Source organism: Pteropus medius, unplaced genomic scaffold (assembly GCF_902729225.1).
Source record: "Pteropus medius unplaced genomic scaffold, Ma_sr-lr_union100, whole genome shotgun sequence".
NCBI classification, from domain to species: Eukaryota; Metazoa; Chordata; class Mammalia; order Chiroptera; family Pteropodidae; genus Pteropus; species Pteropus medius.
The window spans coordinates 117652-138869 of NW_024347727.1; the positions used below are offsets into that span (position 1 = coordinate 117652).

The 21218-nt window shown below is 58.9% G+C and overlaps 1 protein-coding gene across 2 annotated transcripts; it reads left to right on the forward strand.

Moving 5' to 3' along the window:
• Positions 1-444: 444 nt before the first annotated feature.
• ZNF185 (zinc finger protein 185 with LIM domain) lies at positions 445-20967 on the forward strand. Of its 2 annotated transcripts, XM_039877014.1 has the most exons (10): positions 445-524; positions 14431-14509; positions 14707-14830; positions 15250-15315; positions 17467-17505; positions 17610-17687; positions 18550-18639; positions 19340-19426; positions 20430-20513; positions 20802-20966. In XM_039877014.1, the coding sequence occupies exons 2-10, from the start codon at positions 14476-14478 to the stop codon at positions 20845-20847; spliced, it is 648 nt and encodes a 215-aa protein (XP_039732948.1). In that variant the 5' UTR covers positions 445-524; positions 14431-14475; the 3' UTR covers positions 20848-20966. The 2 variants fall into 2 exon arrangements, with proteins under 2 accessions (XP_039732948.1, XP_039732949.1); XM_039877015.1 differs by lacking the exon at positions 445-524 and having other exon boundaries at positions 14330-14509; positions 20805-20967.
• The last annotated feature ends 251 nt before the right edge of the window (positions 20968-21218 follow it).

The window sequence follows — 21218 nt, forward strand, 5'->3', positions numbered from 1 at the left end:
AGATCGCATTGGGCGCGGGCAGGGGCGCAAGTAGGCAGCCGGGGCCCTTCACGTGGCGGAGGCCTCCCAGCCCAGGGCCGCCGCGAGCCTGGAGGAATTTGCCTGGAAGTTTTCCACCGCGGCAGAGCCTTCTGGAGCTCGCTCCGTGATCGGTGTCGGGAGTCCCGGCCTTGATTTCTCCAGCAGCCCCGCAGGGCGGAGCCGGGAAGGGGCGGGCGGGCCAAGACACTGGCGGGAGAATGTGCGGAATGTGCCAGGCGCATCTACCTACCCCAGGAGAGGGCAGAGGAAGGGGGCCGGCCGAGGGGAGGGGCGAGGGGCGAGGCCCCGGGCGCCGGAGAAAACCTGTTTGTTCTCCTGCGGGCGGAGCCCAGTCGGCGCCTCCTCGCCGCCCTGCACGCTCCCCGCCGCGCCCCGCGCCCCGCGCCCCGCGCCCGCCGCCCGGTCCGGCCCGGCTGAGGGAGCCCGCGCCCCGCGCCCGCCCGACCCTCCGCCCAGCCCCGCGAGCCGGGCACCTGTGCCAGGTAGGGCTGTCGAGTCGCTGTAGGCGCGGCCCCGCAGAGGGGCAGCAAAGGGGCACCGGGCCCGTGCGCCAGCCCGGTGACAGGGACAACTCCGCGCCTCAGTTTCCCCATCCATAATCTTCGCCCACTTCAAGCATCCCTCACGGGCTTTCGCCTGCGAAGCAGTGCACCTTGCTCTTTGGTTTTCACTGTGAGCAAAGGGGGACTAACCGAGACAGGCAGAGAAAGCTGGCCCTGTGCATCGGTCCTCTTTCTGGCAGAGAGGCTTTGATTGTTAGTAAGTGGCCTGGGGCCAGGGTGCTCTCGGACTTCATTGCAGGCCTAAGAAGCAGGGGATCTCAGATCAGCTCGTTCACCCCGTGTCCATTTCGTAGATGAGAAAACTAAGACCCGGATCGGGGGGCTCAGGGGGCCGCTTGCCATGAGCATGCGCTGGGCACAGGGCAGTCTCCTGGAGGGCCACTGGGAAGGCAGCTGCTCAGACAGAAGGCGCCGAATCAAGTGTCGCTGGCTGTTATCGAGGGGATCTGCAGCTAGCGGGCTCTGTGGCCGGATTGTTTTGATGGGGGCAGGGGGAGCCAAGAGTCTGTCCTCTGGAAGAGCAGAGGGATGATACCTCGCCTCGGAAAGACACGGAAAGCTCAGCTCCTCCCTGCGCCTGTGCACTTTGCTCCTTCTCAGCCGGGGGCACCTGGGTGGCTCTGTCAGTCCAAGGGGGTAACTTGCCGGGCTGCCCGCCACTGGGGCTGCTGGGGCTCAGAAGAGGTTGTTGGTGGCTGTGCCTGGGCTTTGGGACATCCTAGGTGCGGTAGGAATTGTATCCGCACTCAGCCATCTGCACTTAGCCTTGACGTCATGGAAGGCTGTGCAGCTGCATCTCAGGACCAGAGTCTGTGAACCCTGAGAGAGAGCCCCTCACACCCCACCCAGCAGTGATCGAGGCCTCTGGCACCCGGACCCAGTCTGGCCTTGGTTTCACGGCACCTGGCTGGGGACAGGGAGCAGGGTTTTATGTGCCGAAAGGCCTGGACACTCGGGAGGGGCTCTGGGTTCCTGCTCCCTCCTCACCGGCTCACATAGAGCTGTGAAGGAAGGCCGTGTGTGTCTGAGGGGGGCGATGTCCTACCTTCCCAGGGGCTCTACTGAAAAACCAGGGGCAGCTCAGAGGCCCTGCTTGCCACTTAGAAGCAAGTGGCCGAGACACAGATGCACAGACGAGGGACCAGCTTGGTGCTTGTGCTGTTTGCTTCGTCACCTCTGGGCCAGCCGAAGATGGGAAGGAGCAGGTCATACCTCTTTCTGAGGTGAGGTATCACCTGCCTGACCCCCTCCATGCCCCTCTGCGGAGAGCTAACGGAAGGCGCCCAGCACAGGGCTAGGCACACAGCAGGTGCTCCAGATCTGTTCAGCGACAGAGGTGGCCCATGATCACATTGGGTGCTGCGGCTCTGAGTGGCAAAGCACAAGCGGCTGTTGGGTGCCTGGGGCAAGGGAGCAGCTCTGGCTACAAGGATCAGGGAAGGCTTCCTAGGGGAAGAGGGCTTGGGCGCAGGAGGAGCAGTTCAGCAGCTGCCAGGTCAAGGCCTGCACATCCTTCGGGGCTGCTTGAGTCCAGCCTCCCTTTGTCCCCAAAAGACCAAAGCCAGTTCTTCCTAAGCCACTGGATGTTCTACCCAGAGCTAGACAGTGCGGGCCTGGAGAGAAATTGTTTGCAGGCCTGCCCGGGGAGTGACAACCTACTTGGGGAGAGAGGCCACTCAGTAAGGAGCTGCCACCTGCATCAAAATGGTGCACTTCAGTTCCTCCTTAAATCAAGTCAGGATTGCAGGCAGACCCCCCCCAACCTGAGGCCAGTGACCCCAAGGGACAGCCAGCACTTCGCCTCGGCCACCCTCAGCCTGCTGTACTCCTTGTGTCTCTGGCTAGTGCCCCCGTGGCCTCGTGAGATCTGGCAGGACAGAGATTCTGAGCCCTCAGCAGTGGGCCCAAGACCTGGCCACCCTAGGCATTGTCACCTGGTCCCCGAACTGTCCTCAGTCGCATGCCAAGAAAACTCCCCAATTTTTCTCAGTGCACTCTGGAAGCTGGAAGCCCTCCTCCCTTCCCCACTAGGCCTCCACGGGTGACCGATCTCTTTGGTTTGGATCTTGCTTCAAGCCACAGCCCGTGCCAGCTCACATGTAACCCCAGCTTGCTTTCTGCTTGCCGAGCCCTGCGGCTGCCCTCGCTGCCAGGCCTGCATGGCATGCGATAGCACCATGGCCGGGGAGGAGGAGAGCTGCAGCCCACGTGGCACCCCGGGCCTCTGGGCCCTTATGGTTTGGATCCAGCAGGGCCTCTGCATTCATTCCCGCTGTGCCTGTAGAGGGCTGGCTGATGCCAGGACAAGGGCAGTGCACCCGGGGGACCCGTGTGCCTGAGAGCGATGCTCGGGAATGGTTGATATCATTGCTTCTGAGGGTTGGAGAGCTGGCAGGAGACTCATGAAGTGGAGCGGGGAGGTGGATGGTGGGACAGGGAGGCACCTTTACAGCCTAGGGGTAAGAGAGCGGCTGAGAGGTCAGGCTGGGTTCAAGCCCTAGTTCAGCCACAATCTAGTTGTGCAAACCTAAGCACATCACACAACGTCTGGAGGCTTGGGTTTTGTCACCTCTGCAGAAGGGATGCTGAAGCCGGGAACACCTGCTACATAGTGACCAGCAGATGGCACCTGGCACAGAGACAGGCTCTGTCAGGGACGTCGGTCGAGGCAGCTCCACAGTGTCCTCTTCCAGGAGACATAGTGGCCAGGCGTGAGGTTGGGGCGAGGTCGGGAGGAGTGTAGGTTCCCCACTTGAGGAAAAACAGTTGTTTAAAAATCACTGCTAATCTGTGCCGGTGATGCACGTGATGTCTCTTCACAGTGAAATGACTCGCCACAGAACACTTAATTCTTAAGTCGTTTCTGGATCCCTATTAAAATGTGATTCGCTTTCTTTTTGAATTTTCGCTGTTTTTCTTTTCAACCATTTATGTCGGAGGAGTTTAAAACTCACAGGAAAGTTGTAAGAATGGTACAAAGAAGTCCCCCGAAGCCTCATCTGATTTCTCACTCTTAACATTCCTGATGGTTTTCTTCAAGAAGGGGGAAGTAGACATGGAGGCACTTGTGTGACAGTAACTTTCCACTGAGGAGTGGCCATGGAGGGGTCCAGAGGTGGACAGGGCCGGTGTCAATTCGTTTATCTAAAGGGAAACTGAGGCACAAAGAGGAAGTCGATCAAGACTCATTTGAGGATTAAGAATGGAGCCAGGTGAATGTATGTCACAGATACACATGTGTGTGTTGGCTGAGTGTTTTCCGATCTCTTAGGCGTTTGGGGCACTGGGGCACAGGGAAGACTGAGAACTGACAAGGGAGGGGGTAAGGAAACGGGAGGGGCAGGTCTGGGCGGAGAAGGGACCAGGAAATGAAAGGACAAGAGGCCCCATGCGCGTCATTGTCACACCGTAATGTGAGGAGGCAGGGACACTGTCTACTCTTTTCCCATGTGGAGCGTGCTCACTTCCCATTTTAAGAGGGAGCAGAGAACGGGGGCCGCTGAGATGGCTACGGAGCTCTGTGGCCCCATCCGGGGTCGGAGAGGAGACCTGGCCTCTGGGCTCTGGGATGCAGTCCCCAGACTGCTGCTGGTTGTCACTGGTGGTCCTTGGCCTCGGCCCCATCTGTGGGCACAGCTCAGCACTCGGTTCAGCCTCCTCGGTCTGGTCCCCGCACCCGTCGGCTCAGCACGCCACTTTTTTGATGACTAGGTCGGTTTCCCAGAGGGCTCGATGTGGCCAAGGGTTGCTATGGAGACAGCGGGCACAAGGATTCCAACCACGAGAACGGGTATCCCTCAGGCAGTGCCTGCTTTAGACTGAAAACACACACAAAAAAAACAAAATCTCAAAGCCAAAAACTGTACTTACCTCCCCACTTCTGCCAGGCCAGCTCCTACTCATTCTTGGCAGGGCACCTCCCAAGGCCGCTGTAGGCTGTCTGTCTGTCTGACCAGCACCCAGCCTGGCATCTACTTTCCACAAAGGCCTGTGTAATCCATGGAAATGTGGCCTTGGGCATGTGATTTCCCGTCTCTGGGTCTTCACATTCTTATCCCCAAATGGGGACAGTGATAAAAGGTCAGGGTGAAGCTCAGGGGACTTTGGGCCTGAGGTGGACAGAGAGGTAAGAAGGGAGGGGCCTGGGAGGAGCCTGGGCAGGGAGAGGGCTGCCGGGAGGAGGAGGAAGAGGCCTGCCCAAGGTCAGCTGGGATGGGAGCCGTTGTGGGTGATCACCTGTAACTATGAAAAGGAATTAGCTTTGGCCAATGTTAGGGGGCAGAATGTGGGGGCACTTCAGGTGTTAAGCTGGGCCTGCTCTGTCAAAGGCATATGGGTGAGGGTATTCTGGAGAGGGGAGTGGGGTTGCGATGAGGCCAGGCTCCATGACCCCCAAGTCCCTTTGCGTTGACGTACACATCTGGGTCACATCTGCCTAGGATGGAGAACCTGCCAGTTCCTAGGCCGCAGAGACAGCTGGGTGGGGGGATGGGGGACAGAGCCAGCCAAGGCCGCTCAGGAGGGATCCCAGGGTTCCTGTGGGCCCCTTCCCGTGGTACAGCGGGGGATGCGGAGGCCCTGGAAACAGTGGGACTAGCTCATGTAGGTGGCTCTGGCAAGAGGTTGAGTTTGTGGTGAGGGCTTCTGGACCCCACTGTGTCCTGCATGTTGGCCCTCTCTAGGCCCAGGCCTCCGCAGAGACACCTCAGAGGGCTCTGCAGGAGGCCAAGAGTCCAAGCCACTTCTAAAATGGCCCAGTCACCCCCAAAAGTCGCCTATATTCAGCCCGCCAATCCACCTCAGACGTCTGCCTCCCAGGGCCCTTCTGGTGCTGACGCCAAGAAGTCTAGATCCCGGGGTATTGGGAGTGGGATGGGGCGGAGGTAAAATTCTAAACTTTCATGCAGAAGTCATTTACCTGTAAAGCACATTTACAAATACTCCCCCCATGCAATTTTTTTCCATATTACATTTTCCCCTCTGCAACCCGAGTCTCCAGCTCTTTTTTTGCACGTGGTGCACCTCCTTCCTGCCGCCCCAGTTCGTTGGCCTCCAGGCGGGACCCGCAAGACTGGAGCGTCAGGGGCGCGTCAAGTGCTCTGCTCAGGCACTCACGCTGGCCCCCGGGAGCTGCGTGCTCAGCAGCAGGTTGCGGGGCTTGGAGATCCAGCTGCTCAGCTGTCACTGTGGCAGGCTCTGAAGGGCCCCTTCCCCCAGACTGCTGCAGACACCCTCTGTGCCCCAGGAACCTCTGGAGCAGCAGCTTCATCATCATTATCAGCGGCGGCGGCGGCAGCGCCCGCTCCACAGGAGGCTGCTTCATAAAATGGGACTTTTGATCATTCCAGTCCTTTTGGCCTGGGGAATCAGGTCAGCTGCCTGCGTGCCGGCGTAGGTCTGTCTGGGTCCAAACGTAATCAGCCTGCCAAGTGTGTGCCTTGAGAAAGGACTGGAAAAAGGCACCTGAGCAGAGGGTGAAGTTAGCGGCACCCTGACTTTTAGCGTCCCCAGTCCCCTCACACTCCATGCCATGTCGTGCTTGGGGCCTTGGCGCCATTTATCTTTGCGTTTAAGCCTTTCTCAGCCTGGCCTATGATATGCATGCCGACTCATCCTTCTTGGGGAGCCTGGCCCACAACCTGGGCTCTCCCTGCGAAGCTGGGCCTTTGACCTGCAGAGGATGCTTCAGAGGGAAGACAGGACAGGGAGGGAGGCTCTGAAAATGGCACTGCATGGCATCCTGTGCCCCTGGTGACGACAAGAAAGGCTGCGCTGGAGCCCACGTCTTCTCCCCTTGTCCAGATGCAGGGGTCAGAGCAGGCTTTGAGAAAAGGGCTTTGTCTTCAGCCAGAGGGCGAGTGGCATTGTCCTGACAGAAGCAGGACTCGGACTCCTTGTTAGCGTGCTTTCTTTTGCACTTGAGTTGGAAGGGACGGTACGGATGTATGGCTTTGAGGTCTTGACCAAGTCTTCCATGTCTCCGATGGCAAGTGTGCCCCTCCTGTGCAGTGACGGTACACGGGTCCAGCTGGCTTGTTTCTGAGGCCTTCTCGGCATCTGTTACTCCCCTCCCCTTCAGGCTCAGGGGCTCCCAGAGGGACGCTCTCTAAGGAAGGACAGTCTGGAAGAAGACACCTGGTGTCAGACAGGCCTCCCCAGCAGGTGGGCTTTGACTAACTCACTGTCGCCCTTCCCTTAGTGACACAGACCACCTGGATCCTGGATAGTTTATTACCCTGAAAGAGCTTGAGAGGAGCCTCTCGCCAGCACTTACACACGAGAGAGGACTCTAACCTTGAAGGTCAAAGGCATTTGCTTAAAACACACCGAAAGGGGACCTGGATATCTATTCTGGAAGGCGGCTCTAAGGCACAAGAACTTTCCTTGGAGTCTTTTCCCTGATGCCGGGGCCACTGGAGGCTCTTTGTCCAAAGGGTGCATTTACAGTGCAGATGAGCAAGTGCCTCCCCCACGCCCAGAATCCTCCATCCCAAGGCAGGTCTCCCAGCAAGCTGGGCTGTCACACAGGTGAGCAGGGACACAGCTTGGGAGGGGAGCTCGGACAGCCTGGAGCCTCAGGGTTGTAGAGACCAACTCACGCTGTCATAAGAGAACCAGAGAGGACAGGTGTAAAAGCTGGAGTCTCCTTGCAGGCTTCGTTTTTTCATGAATTCGTCATGGACACCTTCATCCAATTGTGTGGTGCCAAGGCTCCGTGGGCAAAAAAGAGTCTGCTTCCTGTCAGGCCACCCTAGCAGCGCCCAGCGGAACGATCAGAACTGGCTGGGCGCGCCCATCTTAGGAAGAAGTTGCTGAGACATGAGACTTTTCATCACGTTACCTCTCCCCTCATCACCTGCATGGGAGCATTTATGTGTCTGCTGAAGTGATGTGGGAGGCCATATTTTGGGGCTCTGCCTCTGTGAGGGCTCCCTGCCCCAGAGCCCCAGGAAAGTGCTCGAAGACAGAGCTTCACTAAAACGTGGCCTGAGGTTGGCCCAGGAATGGCCCCCTGCACTGGGTAGCCCAAGGCCTTGATGACTTCATCCAGATGTCACTTGCCACATCCGTATTTGGTCACTGGGCTTGGCTGCATGGGCTGCTGCTTCCTCATGCCAACTTCTCACGCATGCCTAAGAGGTCCACCCAGGGCCGAGCAGTGGGTTTTGGTTCTAAGAGACCAGAACTATGTGCGATCACTTCCGGTCAGGGGCGGGGCCCCTCAGAAGATGGGTACATGTGGGGAAACGCAGCTGGGCTTCCTCCCAGCTCCCTGGGAACAGACCGTCACAGCTCACCTCTGGCGAAGCCCTAACCCTTACTCTTCTGCTCAGGGCGCACGCACACGGGCTCGCTCACGATGGCCAGCGCCTAGCACACGCACATTCAGACAAGCCCCAACACCCGTGCCCTCTGGCTGTGGCTCCCACGTGTGCAGTAATGTTCCATGCTCCTGGAAGGCCAGGCTCAAGGCGTTTTGTTCCTCTTCCCTCCCAGTTTAGCTAGGAGGTCCCCGCATGGCATCCAGCAACCCCCATTCCCTTGCCACCCAGGTTGGGAGAAGGGCAGTCGCTCAGCCTACTGTTTCCTTTGACACAAGCCCTTGCCACAGAGATCCCAGGCCGGGGGGCCTGGGTGCCGGGGTGGGCCCGGCTGCCTGTGTTGACAGGCCCGGCTGCCTTGCCCGCTACTCAGTGTGCATCCCATTGTCTGGAAGAGACCAGCTCTTCCTAGCTCTGCAGGGGAAGCAGGGAAGGACATTGCAATCCTGGGGTGGGCTGGCATGGAGGCTGCAGCTACACCAGAGTGAGGGCCTCAGGATGGGGTGACAGACAGGGGCTGGCAAGGGCCGCCAGGCAGATGGGGCTTCACGCCTACACCATGCCCGTGGCTATTGCGGCCTCTGCCCGAGGTGGGCTCTGCACCTCTACACCTTCCTCCTCTTCTGTAGGCCCCTTTTCCTTCCAGGTTAGTGGGAGACGCAGACATTTTTAGTGTAGGGTGGTCAAGAATGGGACCATGCTGTGTCCCTGAGCCAGGGGAATGTAGGACTTGAAGGCTCCTCTGGGAGCTGCCTACTGGGCTGAAGTTCAAGGCCATCTGGCAAGGAGGTGCGTGCGAGGGCAAAGACACAGAGGCCTGCTTGGAAAAGGAGGTGCGCACAACTCGGGGAGTCGAGCAGGGTGGCTGTTCTAGAAAAATTTCTCCAAGTTGTTCTCATCTAGGACACGGAGCATGTGCTTGTGAGGTGCGGAGTGTCCCCTCCTCCTGCCGCTTCGTTCTCCATCTCTCTGTCCTCATGCATCAGCGAAGCATTTGCGTCACTGTCTGCAACTCCTCCCTGTCCCCTCTCCCGCCCTCCCACTAATCTGCTGGCATCAGCTGCAGGATAAGCTCCGACTCCACGACTCCAGTGACAACACCAGGCTTGCTGTGGCTCTTTGCTCCCCCAACATTGGCTCCTCACTTCTGTCTGTCCAATCAGGGCCAGAGGCCGTTTCCCTGCAAGGTTGCTGGGCAGCCTTGAGAGGCCGTGGAGCAGGAAGGAAGGGGCGACGGTAGCGTGTCCACTGACAGTCAGGGGCCATCTATATCAGGGAGGGCCTGTCCCTGTCTCCCCTTGCCTGCCCCAAGAGACATCTGCAGGATGATGGGAGAAGGAGAAAGGATGGGGTGAAGGGCCAGGAGGGATGGCTATGGACACCCACCTGGTGTCTGAGGTGGCACCTGCTGGAGGGAGGAGACCGGGACAGGCTGGTGTAGTTAGAGTGTAGGGTTCTGCTTGGAGTTGGCCATGTCTAGTGGCAGATAAGCCACCCGTTTCTTTGGAGACTCGGGCCAGGCCCATAAGCAGGGCGATATGGCAGTTCTTAAGGAACCAGACTTCTCCCTGTCGAGGTAGAAATGGGGTAGTCAGAGTGACTGTCCCAACCAGAAATGTGCTCCTGTGGGCTGTTTGGGGAATGAGGACACCCGCCGGCATCAAGACACCGAAGTTCCAAGGAGTGTCACAAGCTCTAGTTTGGGGATGTTCTGCCGGGAGGAGCCCTAGACCGCATGTTCACAGGCTTGGTGGTTCAGCACCACTTCGCGGATGAGGAGATCGAGGCTCAGAGAGTAGGACAGTGTCACGGCTATGTGAGGCCACTTGGAGATGAAGAGCAGAGATGTCTTAACTCTCAGGTCAGGTGTCCCTTCTGCATGGCAGGGCTCACGTGCCAGGGACAGTGTAAGACTGGAAGGCGGGGGCAGGCGGGATGTCTCCTGCCCCACTTTCGAAGGCAGCTGGAGATGGAACAATCCAGCAATGCCGTGTCCATCTCGCTTTGCACGCCACCCTCTCCGTGGGGTGAGTGGGCAGGCACGCCGGCCCCAGTCAGAGCGGCTTCTGTGTTTCGTGTCTTCTTGGACTTGGTCGGTATCTTGCATCTCAGACGCAGAGAAGATGGAGCGTGTGGGGCAGCAGGGGTGTGCGCTGGCCTCCTCCCTCGAGCGGGTTCCGGGGTCCGATGCGTGGAGTGGGTAGTGGCTGGTGCAAGATGAAAGGCCGGGCGGACACTGTGTGCGTGGCCGGCCGCGTCCAACAGTCCCCTCCCTCCAGCAGTGCGCGCCAGCGGCTGAGGCCCAGTGCCGGGCTTTGGAGTGTGCCGGGGGCGTGCCCGGGCCACCCGCACCCGGGCCCTTCACTGCGAGGGGCACGCCCAGCCGTGGCGCACGGGGGCAGCGGGGCCGCCGAGGAGCCACGGCTATGACCCCGGCTGCGCCCTGCGCCCGCCGGAGGTGCTACAAGTGTGGCCGCCCCGGGCTCCTTTGCGCACGGTGAAGCGGGGCTGACAGCGCTGTCGCTGCCGCTGGCTGCAGACCTGCTGCCCGGCGGGCACGTGCAGACCCCGGCCCTGGGCGCCCGCCTCGTTGGCGGGCTCGCGCTCCGCGCCCCCGCGCCCCGTGGAAGCGCAGCGCCGAGGCGCCCATCCTGGCAGTCGCGTCTCCTCGCACCATTGCTGCCGACATCCGCGCTCAGAGCATCCCCTCCCCCACGGCCTTGTCCCTGGGGACAGCGCCAGAGAGCCTGGCTGCGCGGTGACGGGGTGACGGGGTCGGGGCACAGGCCCGGGGATGGGGACTTGTCTTCGGCGCCTGCGAAGTGCATTCCTTCCGTGCCGCTGAGCCGCCCGCATCTGTGAGAAGCACAGCGCCCGCTGTCCCTCCCGCCGGCGCTGGTGGGCAGGGGGGACAGAGGCTCCTGGGGGGAGCGTCTGCGCCCTCGGCAAGGCCCCTCGCAGCTCCGCACCGCACGGCGGGCCCCGGAGGCCCAGGACGCCACGCCCCTGGCCCTTGAGATGTCCACCCAGCAGAGGGACAGAATCCCCAGGGCCGCTGCCCCGCCCCCGTTTGCTCCCCTGGCGCTGCTCACCTGGTGGCAGCTTTTGAGACCCGGCGTCGGCCACCCAGGCGGCCCCGGCTCCCGTTTCATTTGCTTAAACCGCTGCTTGTTTAGTCTTCAGCGCGTTCTTGGTAGGAAAATTAAAAATACAGAGGAGCAAAATATTTTCTTATATATCCTTTCGGGTGTTTCTTTGCACGCGCATTTTTATGTTAATATATTTTTGAGTGAATGACAGCATCCTACACATCTCATTTTCAAACTTGCCTTTCACTTAACGATATATGGAAACCATACACATGAAGGCTTGTTCAATATCACATCTATCGATATCATTTGTAATGGCTGCACAGTGTGTGCTCGAATGATGGATCATCATATGTTTAAAAAGGACCATTGGGAATTTAGATTACGGCCAAATCTTCACCATCACATCGGACACTGCAATGATGCTGTCTGTACACCTGGTTCGTTTACGCGGGTGTGTCTTTAGGAAATAGTGCCAGATGTGAACTGCTGGATCAATCGGGCTTGCCCTTTCTAAGGCTTTCAAGACATGTGGACATTCGTCCTCCAAAAAGACACCCTTGTTGACCTGACTACCAACGGCACAGGAGAGCCACCCCCCCATTCTCTGAAGCTGCTCCCATCTGCAGTGAGGGTTTTCCCAGTCGCCCCTTCATTAGGTGGCCAGTCTACTCCACTCTCTGAGAAGGGAGGGAATGGTGGGGCTGACAGGAGACCTGGGGTCAAGAAGGGGTGGTGATGTTTGGTAAGTCAGAAGCATGGCCCCTGCCACTCTCCAGCCCAGCAGCAGGGGTGGTCGGTGCAGTCTGTGTGCTGGGGGCGTGAGTGGTCCCTAGATTCTGTCTTCGCTGAGGTTGGGGGAGGGGGCAGGTCTTGTCTGGGAAGGGCAGGAGAGCTGGAGGGAAGGGCCCCAGGCGGGCAGGCAGGACAGGAGGGAGGCAGGAGGGAGGGAAAGCTGGAGGGCCACCTTTCCAGAGATGCCGAGGCACATGGTCTGTTTGTAGCAGTGTCGACATTGACCGGGGGTGGGGCGGGGGGGTGGATCAAAAAGGCTGGGTCAAGGGACTGGATTGGGGAGTTTGTCCCAAGTTTTAGTCAATGGGGAACCCACAGAAGCTGAGTGAAAATTGAGGCCAAGTGGGATTAGGGGCCATGAGTGCTTCTGGAAGGAGGTACGGATAAAAGCAAGCGGCCTAGGAAGGATATCAGAAGTGACCGTGGCCTGAACCGGGGCTGATAGAGGGAGGAGGCATGAAGAGGAGGGAGAAGCCAGCTCTCTACCTGGAACCTAGATTCAAACCTCACGTGTCCATCTGTCCGGCCGGCACTCATCACTTTAAAAGAGCTGCCTTCCTCTTTAGTCCTGTAGAAAGACCACTTTTTGGGTCTTTCAAATATATGGTCCCATCAACAAAAGACAATTGACTCCTGAGATGAACCGCCAGCCCTGGTCTTTGCCTGAGTCTTCTGACTGGGATCTTAGCCATAAACAAGGGGCCTGGGACAGCATAGGTGCCACCCCAGCTCTGCCTCCCTCACTATGGCCCATCTGCGTGTGTGTGGAAGTAGCTTACTTGGTTCTGATGAGGCAGGAAACTTCCAGGCAACGTGGCTAACAGGTTTGTCAAGAGGAGACCGATGAATTCCTGAAGGAACCCGAGGATTAGCAGTTCCTGAGCTGAGGCCAAGAGGAAGTGAGGGACCCGCCCAAGGTCTCCCAGTCGGTCAGCAGCACCAGGAAACCAATGGACCAAGGTCTCAGGCAGCGACTCTATCTGTGTGCCCTGCCCAGTGGGGCCACTCCATGAGTCGCTGGGATGGGACAGTTACGCCTGTGAGGATCACCTATGGAATGCGCTCTGTTCAGTAGAAGTCTGACGTGGCCGCCTTGGTGATGAGGTGCCGTTCCTGGCGCAAAGCGAGCTTGGGCCTCCTGGGCTGCTCATTTGGTGCAGTTTATGGGAAAGCCAGCTCTTGCTGACGTGGCAAATTTGGTTTGCTCTTGGTCCCCTGCCCTGCCCGTTTCAGTGTGCCCCGACCTCCACGGAAACATGTCCAGGTCTTGCCAGCTGGCAGCAGGGCCCGGCTGCTCGGGTCTGGCCCTGGACTGGCCCAGAGGGTGGCAGGCCCCTACAGGGAAGGCTGCTCTGCCTCAGGATTATGCTAGCAGAGTCAGGGCTCCTGCTTCCCATCATGCCCGCTCATCTGAGCCTCCGAATCCTCTCGTGAGGTCCAAGAGGCCAGCTGTGACAAGTCAGGACTGCGACTAGACCCATAACGCGGGCCTTCCGTGTCCGTGCAGCACCAGGCCAGTCCCAGCCTCTAGAACCAGCTTCCTCACCCCAGGCCCTCCTGGGGCGAACAGGCTTCATGGTGCTGTGAAGCCACAGAGACCACTGCGGCCCACCCCTCACTGGCCACAGGAGGGCAGCACTGGGCCGAAGGGCCGAGAGTGGGCAAAGAGATAGAGCAGGGCTAGAAGACAGGAAGAAAAAGCAGAGCACAGGATGTCCCCAACTTCCGAGACACAGCAGCAAGCCTTCACCAGATGCCCACCCTTGCCCGGTCCCTGAGGACCACTAGGAGCTGGCAGCTGGGTCCCAGGCTTTCCTCACTGGAGATGGAGCCAAGCCCTGAACCTCCCAGGGCTGTGCGTCCCCAAGCTATGATCATGCTGATTGAGGACCACCCACAGTCCCCTCTCCAAGTGGGGACAGGCTCCTGTCTAACCGTCCTGTGATCTTTGCTGTGCCAGGCAGGTGGTGCCAGGCACTTGTAAGACATTTTTGCATTCTTTCCTTACAGCGATCCTGAAGGGTAGACCTTTTTTTTTAACCCCCATTTTATAAATAAGAACACTGAGGCAGCCTGGTGAGGTCAGCTGACGAGCCCGAGGTCTGTCAGACAGCGACTAAGAAGTCAGAGAGGATGGTCCAACCCAAAAGTGGCTGGTCCCCCAGCCTCCGACACCCCTGCTTTCCCCTGTCCCTCCTTCTGAGTCCGCCAGTGCTGGCCCTCGGGAGCCTGTTAGTCTGTGTGGCACTGTGAAGGCTCCTTCGCTACCACTCTGCCTACACTAGCTGGGACCTGTAGTCTGGCCATTAGAACTGTCTAGGAGGGCTTGCAGTCTGCCCTTATCAGCCATCTCTCGAACAGACAGCTCCTGGCAGCCCACGCCTTGCTCCCCAGGAGACCGTCTTCCCCTGGGCACATATATGGGTGTGCCACTCACGGTGGCCGATCCAGTGAGTGTTCTCTCTCCGGCCCCTACCTGCCACCCAGGACTCTACGAGCTCTTGTTTCCCAATGCCCGAAGGACAGTCTGGATGGTCTTACTGTGCCAGGGATCACATAGTGACCCGCAAGCCATTATAAATAAATAAAGTGACAGACATGTGCTTGCCTTTGCCCCAGGAGCCCTGTTGATTCAACTGAGAAGGAACCCGCAGAGCAGACACCATGAGTATCTCAGCTCTCGGAGGCAGCAGCAAAGGTAACGCCTGGGCTCCCTCTCGTCCCAGTCTTGGGTTCAGCATATGGCTGCCTTCTTCCAGGCTGGCCCTGCCAGGGCCACGAGTGCTGCCACGAGGGCAGCAAAGTGAGAGTGGCATATTGGGAGGGCTGGAAAGGAAGCTCAGGGTCCCGGGATGGGGCTCCCCTGCTGAGGCTGTGTGGCCTTGCCCCTGCCAGGCAAGCCTCTCCCAGCGGGCGAGGAAGAGCGCAGTAATGTCCTCAAGCAGATGAAGGTGCGAACCACTCTGAAGGGAGACAAGAGCTGGATCACCAAGCAGGACGAATCGGAAGGCCACACCCTGTAAGTCCCGCAGGTCGGGAGGGCTGCCAGCAACGGGGTGGGACTGGGGTTGTGCTCCACAGGTCCCGTCCACACCTGGAGATGCTGAAGGCCTTCCATCATTCAGAGCTCAGCCAGGCAACGTGGCCACAGGCCAGAGGGGAAGGCAATGCACCTAAGGGCAAGACTCGACCAAGATCACGGGGTGGGAAAGCCCCGGGCGCCGGGGTGTGTGTGCATGTGTGCATTCTCCTGTGACATATGGAGGCAGGCCAGGGAAGAAGGTGAGATGCGAATGCTGGGTGAAGTTCTTGGGGTACATGTACCGCACCTCCCTCAGCTGCCTCGGGGCCCAGCAGGCAGCCTCTGGGATGGAGGCCACGAGGTAGCTGATGGCAGGGGTCTGAGAGCTGCTCTTTTTGGGACCCCTCTTTCTCCAGAGAGCTGCCCTCTAGCCGGAGTCGTGCCACATCCTTTTCTTCAGCTGGGGAGATCCAGAAGGCCAGGTAAGAGGTGGTACCCAGGTGGCCGGTGGGGAGCCCCACGCTGCAGTCCTTAAGGGACAGGGAGGGAGCCCGTGCTGAGAAGGGACGTCGGGGTCTGCAGTGAGTCATTTGACATCCACGAGAAGGATATATTTTTTCCACTCTGCCCCCTCTTGGGAAAGGGAACTTAAGAGTCACTGGGTCCAGTTCCCTGGCCTTGCTATGTGGCCTTGGGGCTGGCTGCCTCCCCTCCTGGGCCTCCATGGTTCCACCTGTCAACTGGGATCAAAGATGTCCTTGAGAACCCCCGGTGGGGAGGGAGACCACCTCTGAGGTGCTTTGAGAGTCACACATGAGTCCCTCCGTAGGTAACCCTGTTTGCTGAGTGCTCCTTGTAATAGGCATGTCGGGGGAGACACACACATTTGTGCCAACTGTCTCTGAAGTTCAGGATGACACATTTTGACAGCTGGCCGAGGGGAACTGCCCATCCCCTCTCTATTTTGAGGACTTTTGCGTGGACGTGTCCAGGGAGGCTCTGCAGGAACTGCGCCTGAGAAGCGAGGGGGTGAGGGCCCCAAAAATTCAGGCTCAGTCCTTGCTCCAAACAGCTGGCAGTTGGCAATGAGTACACTACCAACTGAGGTCCTTTCTCAGGTGGTGGCAGAGGCAGTGGCAGCAGCTGGAAGGGAAGGGTCCAAGTTCACTGCTAGCCCCAGGGGCTGCCTCCACTAACTGTGGCCTTGCCTATCATCCCTCAGTGACTCAGCACCTGCCACCTGACAGGTCCTGTGCTGGGCACAGAGGACACGGCCCTCTCCTCAGGGAACTGACATCTTAGCAGGGACCATGGATACGACCCAAGTAGAGAGATGAACATATAAGAGAGAATTGTGGTTAGTGAGGTTGGCAAGGACCTGACGACGGTTCAAAGGTAGTGGATGCGTGGGAGGACTTGTTTACTTTGTAGGGTATAGTTCTCACCTTGAGCTTTGGTTTCGGGGTACATTTGGGAAGCATGTCCTGTGATTCAGGGCCCAGAGCAGGGGTACCCGGAAGTCTACATAAACCTTGGCTCTCATTCTCCCCCCAAGGGTGGGGGTGGGGTCCAGGGCTGACCAGGGGCCAGGGCCTAGCCTGTCCAGTACAGAGATATTTTAGCCAAAAATATTCGTAGTGGCTAGAAGGGATAAAAGTGACCTTTCTCTCTTGGGTCCCACACCAAGAAATAGTGTTCCTGAAACCTGGTCACCTCCAGGAGACTGTCTCCGGTTAAGGACAGAGTCTACACACATGGGATCCCTTTAGACCCCGCTGCTCCAGCCTCACGCTCCCGTTTCTACGCAGAGTTCTTGTCTCTTGCCCCTGAGCCCTGGCTGCCCACGCTGCCAGCCCTTGACTTTCACCCCATTCCCCTGAGTCCTCTGAGCCTCCTCGGTTGTCCCCAAGCTGAGAGTGCCGAGCCCGTGGAGCCTAATGCTTTCTAGCCACTGACCTAGCCTTGGCCATGCCCTTGGGTCCCAAACATCCATGAAGACTTGTGATGTGGGCGTCCCAGGGGCTGGAGGAGGGGAAGCCCCAGAGGCATGGGAAGGGAGAGTCAGCTGGCCTTGGGTGGCTCATGCCTGGGTTCTGCCCCTCGAGCCCTGGTGAGCCTTCCTGGAAAAGGCTGTACGGAGGAGGGGTCCGGTCGGGAGCCCCCTGCCATGGCCCGAGCCCCGGGCCTCTGACATGGAGCCTCCAGCCTGAGCTGAGCCAGCTCCAAAAGCAGAGGATAGGAGGGCAGTTGGCAATCCCAGAAGACCTGTCACTCAGGGGACCGCTGGGCCCTGGCGGGACAGGGAGAAGCCAAACTTTGGAGGGCTTGTCTCTGCAGCAAATGCCCAACCATAGACCACACGTTCCTGGACACCTGCTGTGAGCCCGGGCCATCAGCCACGGGAACTTTTCCTGGGGAGGATGAGAGAGACAGGCAGAACAGAGCAGAGCAGGCACCAGGCTACGGGTACAGGGTGGCTATGTCTCTTGGGAAGCCCCTGGCGACACCTCCCCTTGTTCTGACTGCACTTGTTCACCCACCGGCAGAGCCGCTTTGTCGTGGTTGGGGGGCAGGAGAAAGTACGGCCCCCTGGCAAGGCGTTGCTTCACTTCATGCTTTTTTTCCCTCGGCAGGCCTACGAGCACAAGGGCTCCCAGTGGCTATATCATCCGGTAGGTGATGGCAGAACCCGGCCCGCCTCCCCGCGCCCACTCACACTGCCCCCTGGCTTCTCCCGAGGAGCTCACTGGGCTGCTTCCTCTGGGCTCTCTTTTAGGGGTGTGTTCACCAAGCCCATAGACAGCTCGGCCCCGCCTCAGCAGCACTTCCCTAATGCCAACGGAGCTCCGAAAAGGTGTGTCCACGGGGTGCTGGCCGGCCAGCCAGTGGGGGGCTGTGAGGGCCTGGGCCGGGCTCATGGCAGAGAGTACTCTGCTCATTACTGAGTGGGAGGTGGGTGGCAGCTGTTTCTGTATAGGGTTGAGCCCTGGAGAGCAACACAGGGGTGACCAGAGGCAATGGGTTGGGGCAGGATGCAGCTGCACGGCAGGGACTGTGAGTCCCCAGGTAGATGCGTGGCCTGGTTCAGTCACTCTGGTCTCTGAGCCATTACCGGTGACCTTGCCCTTGAGCCAGTCCTGACTTTTAGGAAGCTTTGACTTGCTGATTGACTGCAGTGAGCTGTATGCTTTAGGCCACTGGTCCCCGACCTTTCTGGCACCAGGGACCGGCACTCCTATGAGAATCTAATGCCTGATGATCTGAGGCGGAGCTGAGGCGGTGATGCTGGCGCTGGGGAGCGGCCGCAAATACAGACGTAGCTTCCCTCGCTTGCCCGCTGTTCACCTCCTGCTGCCCAGTTCGTAACAAGCCACACACCAGTACTGATCTGCGACCTGGAGGTTGGGGACTCCTGCTTTGAGCCGCCTTCTTCCCGGCAGGCTCAGGTGGCATACTGTCAGAGTAACTTCGTGTTAGGCTGAACCGGAGTTCTAGCAGAAAGTCAGGGCCAAGGGGGCTGGGTCCGCCCTTGGCAGGAAGTCTGACCTGCTCAGGGTGGCGCAAATGTTCTGGGTGTCTGGCAGAGCTGAGAGCAGACAGGAAAGGCCACCAGCATTCTCTCATCCACCTACCACATGCCTGCTGGGCTCTGCGGGCAAATCTGGAGGCGAGAAGGAGCCTGCGGGTGCGCACATGAAAACTCCTTGCCTCTCCAGCACCGCAGGTTTGGTGAGAGCGGCTCCCGCTGGGCCTCTCCGCCCCTCCTCCTCTGGCTACAAGATGACCACCGAGGATTACAAGAAGCTGTGAGTATGCTGTCGCACACACAGCTCTGTTCCCTCCTCCAAGGAATGAGCCCAAACACCGGCCCGCTGAGGGCAGCGGGCCGCTTCCCCGGACCACAGTCCAGGAGTACTAGTCCTGCCGGCCTGACGTCCCAGCCACTTGATGCTCTGGCCAGGAGGCCACCAGCTGGTGACAAGCCCCGGAAAGTTGGATGTCCAGTGGGTCTTGAGAAAGGGTCATGGGTCATGACCCTCCGGCTGCTTCTGGCTGGCTATATTTCCTGGACAGGCCTCTGCACCCCTTTGGGCTGGGGCCTGATAATCCTAAGCATGCTGCTGCCTCTGGAAGCCATCACTTATGGGCGTTTTGTGCCTAAATCTGAGCTGCTTCCTGGTTGTCAATCTTTGGGGTTTCCTCTGGGGTTCCCCTCGTGGCCCATACCAAAAGCCCATTCCTGTGTGCCCAGAGGTGCGGGTTCTGTCTTTATATTGTTTGTTTCTTGTCACCATTGTCCAGGGACACGGAGCGGCTAGGGAATGTTTCTGGAGAAGGGGCGGGGTTTGAACTGGCTCTTAAAGGACAGTTAGGGAGAGAAAGGAGGGCCGGCTCTTGAGAAAGAACAGTGCCATGAGCAAAGGCCCAGGGAGCAGGGGTGCAGGCAGGGGACGGAGGAGCCATAAGCGCCAGCACCCTCAACCCCTCCATCGCCCCCTCCCTCAGGGCACCTTACAACATCAGGCGAAGCTCAACCTCAGGGGCTGCAGAAGAGGAGGACGTGCCGTTCTCTTCCGATGAACAGAAACGAAGGTGACGGTGCCCACTGGGCGTCCCAGGGGTGGGACTGGGGACCAAGTCTGCGCAGACCGGTGAAATAGGGGTTGATAAAATTTGCCAGGTGGGGTGATAAAATTTGCAACATGTAAGACATCAGCGCTGACCTGTGCTCTGGAGAATTGCTTGCTAGCAACAGCTGTCATCCCTTGAGACCCAGAGCCACCCACATAGCTCGGGCAGCTCAGGGGACCCTCTTATGAACTGTCTACGGGGCAGAACCTAGGTATAGAGGTTGGGAGAAAGCCTCATCTGTGGGTGGACAGTGGGTGGGAGGTTCATGCTTCAGGACTGCGCGTCAGTCTGTTAAAAAGGATCCCGAGCAAATCGGACCAAAATAGGCAGCGCAGGGGACGCCCAGTGTGTGCTGTGTGCGCAGAGTCGGGGCTGGGCCTGCAGGTCTGGGGGACAGGGCCAGGCTCCAGAGGTTCCAATACCCCCCACCCCAAAGTAAAACAGGCGCTTGGACAGCAGCTAGGCCCTAAAGGAATAAATGCACCCAGGCTCAGCCTGTCTTTCCCCAATCCCAACATCTGCCAGCCCCTCTGTGGCTCCGGAAGCAGAGCAAAGCCCCCTACAGATGGGCAATCCTAAGGGCAGAATGCACAGTGGCAGGGGTCCCCGGGCCTGACAGGTGCTGGGGAAGAGCCAGGCCCCCTGGCATCCATTGATCAGTCTGCCACCAGCTGGTTGTGTGACCTCATGCAAGTCCCTACGGCTCCGCGTGCCTCAGTTTTCTCATCTGTAAATCATGAATGACTAGCACCTACCTTCCTGGGGCGTCAGGATTCAAGGAGCCAGCGTGGATTGGCAACATCCTGTGTCGATAAACGTGGGCCGCCCTTCCCTTGGTCTCTACTTCTCTGCAAACAGTCTTCGGAGCAGGCACTAAACGGGGTTCGCTCCCTTGTTTCAGTGGGGTGTCTCGAGCCATCCCGAGTACCTGCCCTTTAGATGTCCCCTCCCTATGCCACTACAGGTCAGAAGCTGCAAGCAGTGTGGTGAGGAAGACAGCCCCCCGGGAGCGCTCCTACGTCCTGTCAGCAGCCAAGAAGAGCACCAGGTCAGTGGCACGGTGGGAGACACAGCTCAGCCACCGGCTGGAACAGTTCCCCTCAAGGCCCTGGTCTTCCTGTGCCTGGTGAAGGGTGTGGTGAGTGGGCCCTCCCAGCCGGACCTTTTGGGATTCTCCAGTACACTTTCTGGAAAACCGAGGGGTCTGGCTGCTGCCATCAGGCAGGGTGCTAGGAATGGGAGAGAGACCCAGGACCCTCTGCGGTGGGGTGATCAGGATGCCACCTGTGTAATCCATGCATCCTGCACAACACATCACCCTTCTGCCTCCTTTTAGCAGCCCCGCCCAGGAGACACAGGCGCCGTTCATTGCGAAGAGGTAAGTGTCAGCAAGGAAAGCCTTAGAAGCCTGTCGCTGGCGGTGGAGAAGCCTTTTCTGTCAGCTGTACTAGGGAAAGGGTCATGTGATGGGGTGGGGTAGCTGTCCCGGAACAGGGATAGTTGTGTGGGACTGCTGGCTTCTGTCTGGAGGCCAGGTGAGCACCCGGGTGGCCATGGTGGCACATATGGCACCAGCAGCCAGTTCCGTGAAGATGGGAGCCTGGCCGAGAGAACAAAGCTTATGGCTGCAAGCTCCCATTTGCCAGTAGCTAACAGGGCTGGGTGCCTGACCCAAGATGGAGCCGTAGTATTTCCAAGGGCCTCTGGGGTTTTGAAGCAAAAGCAGCTATGGGGGCATACACGAGTTATTCCC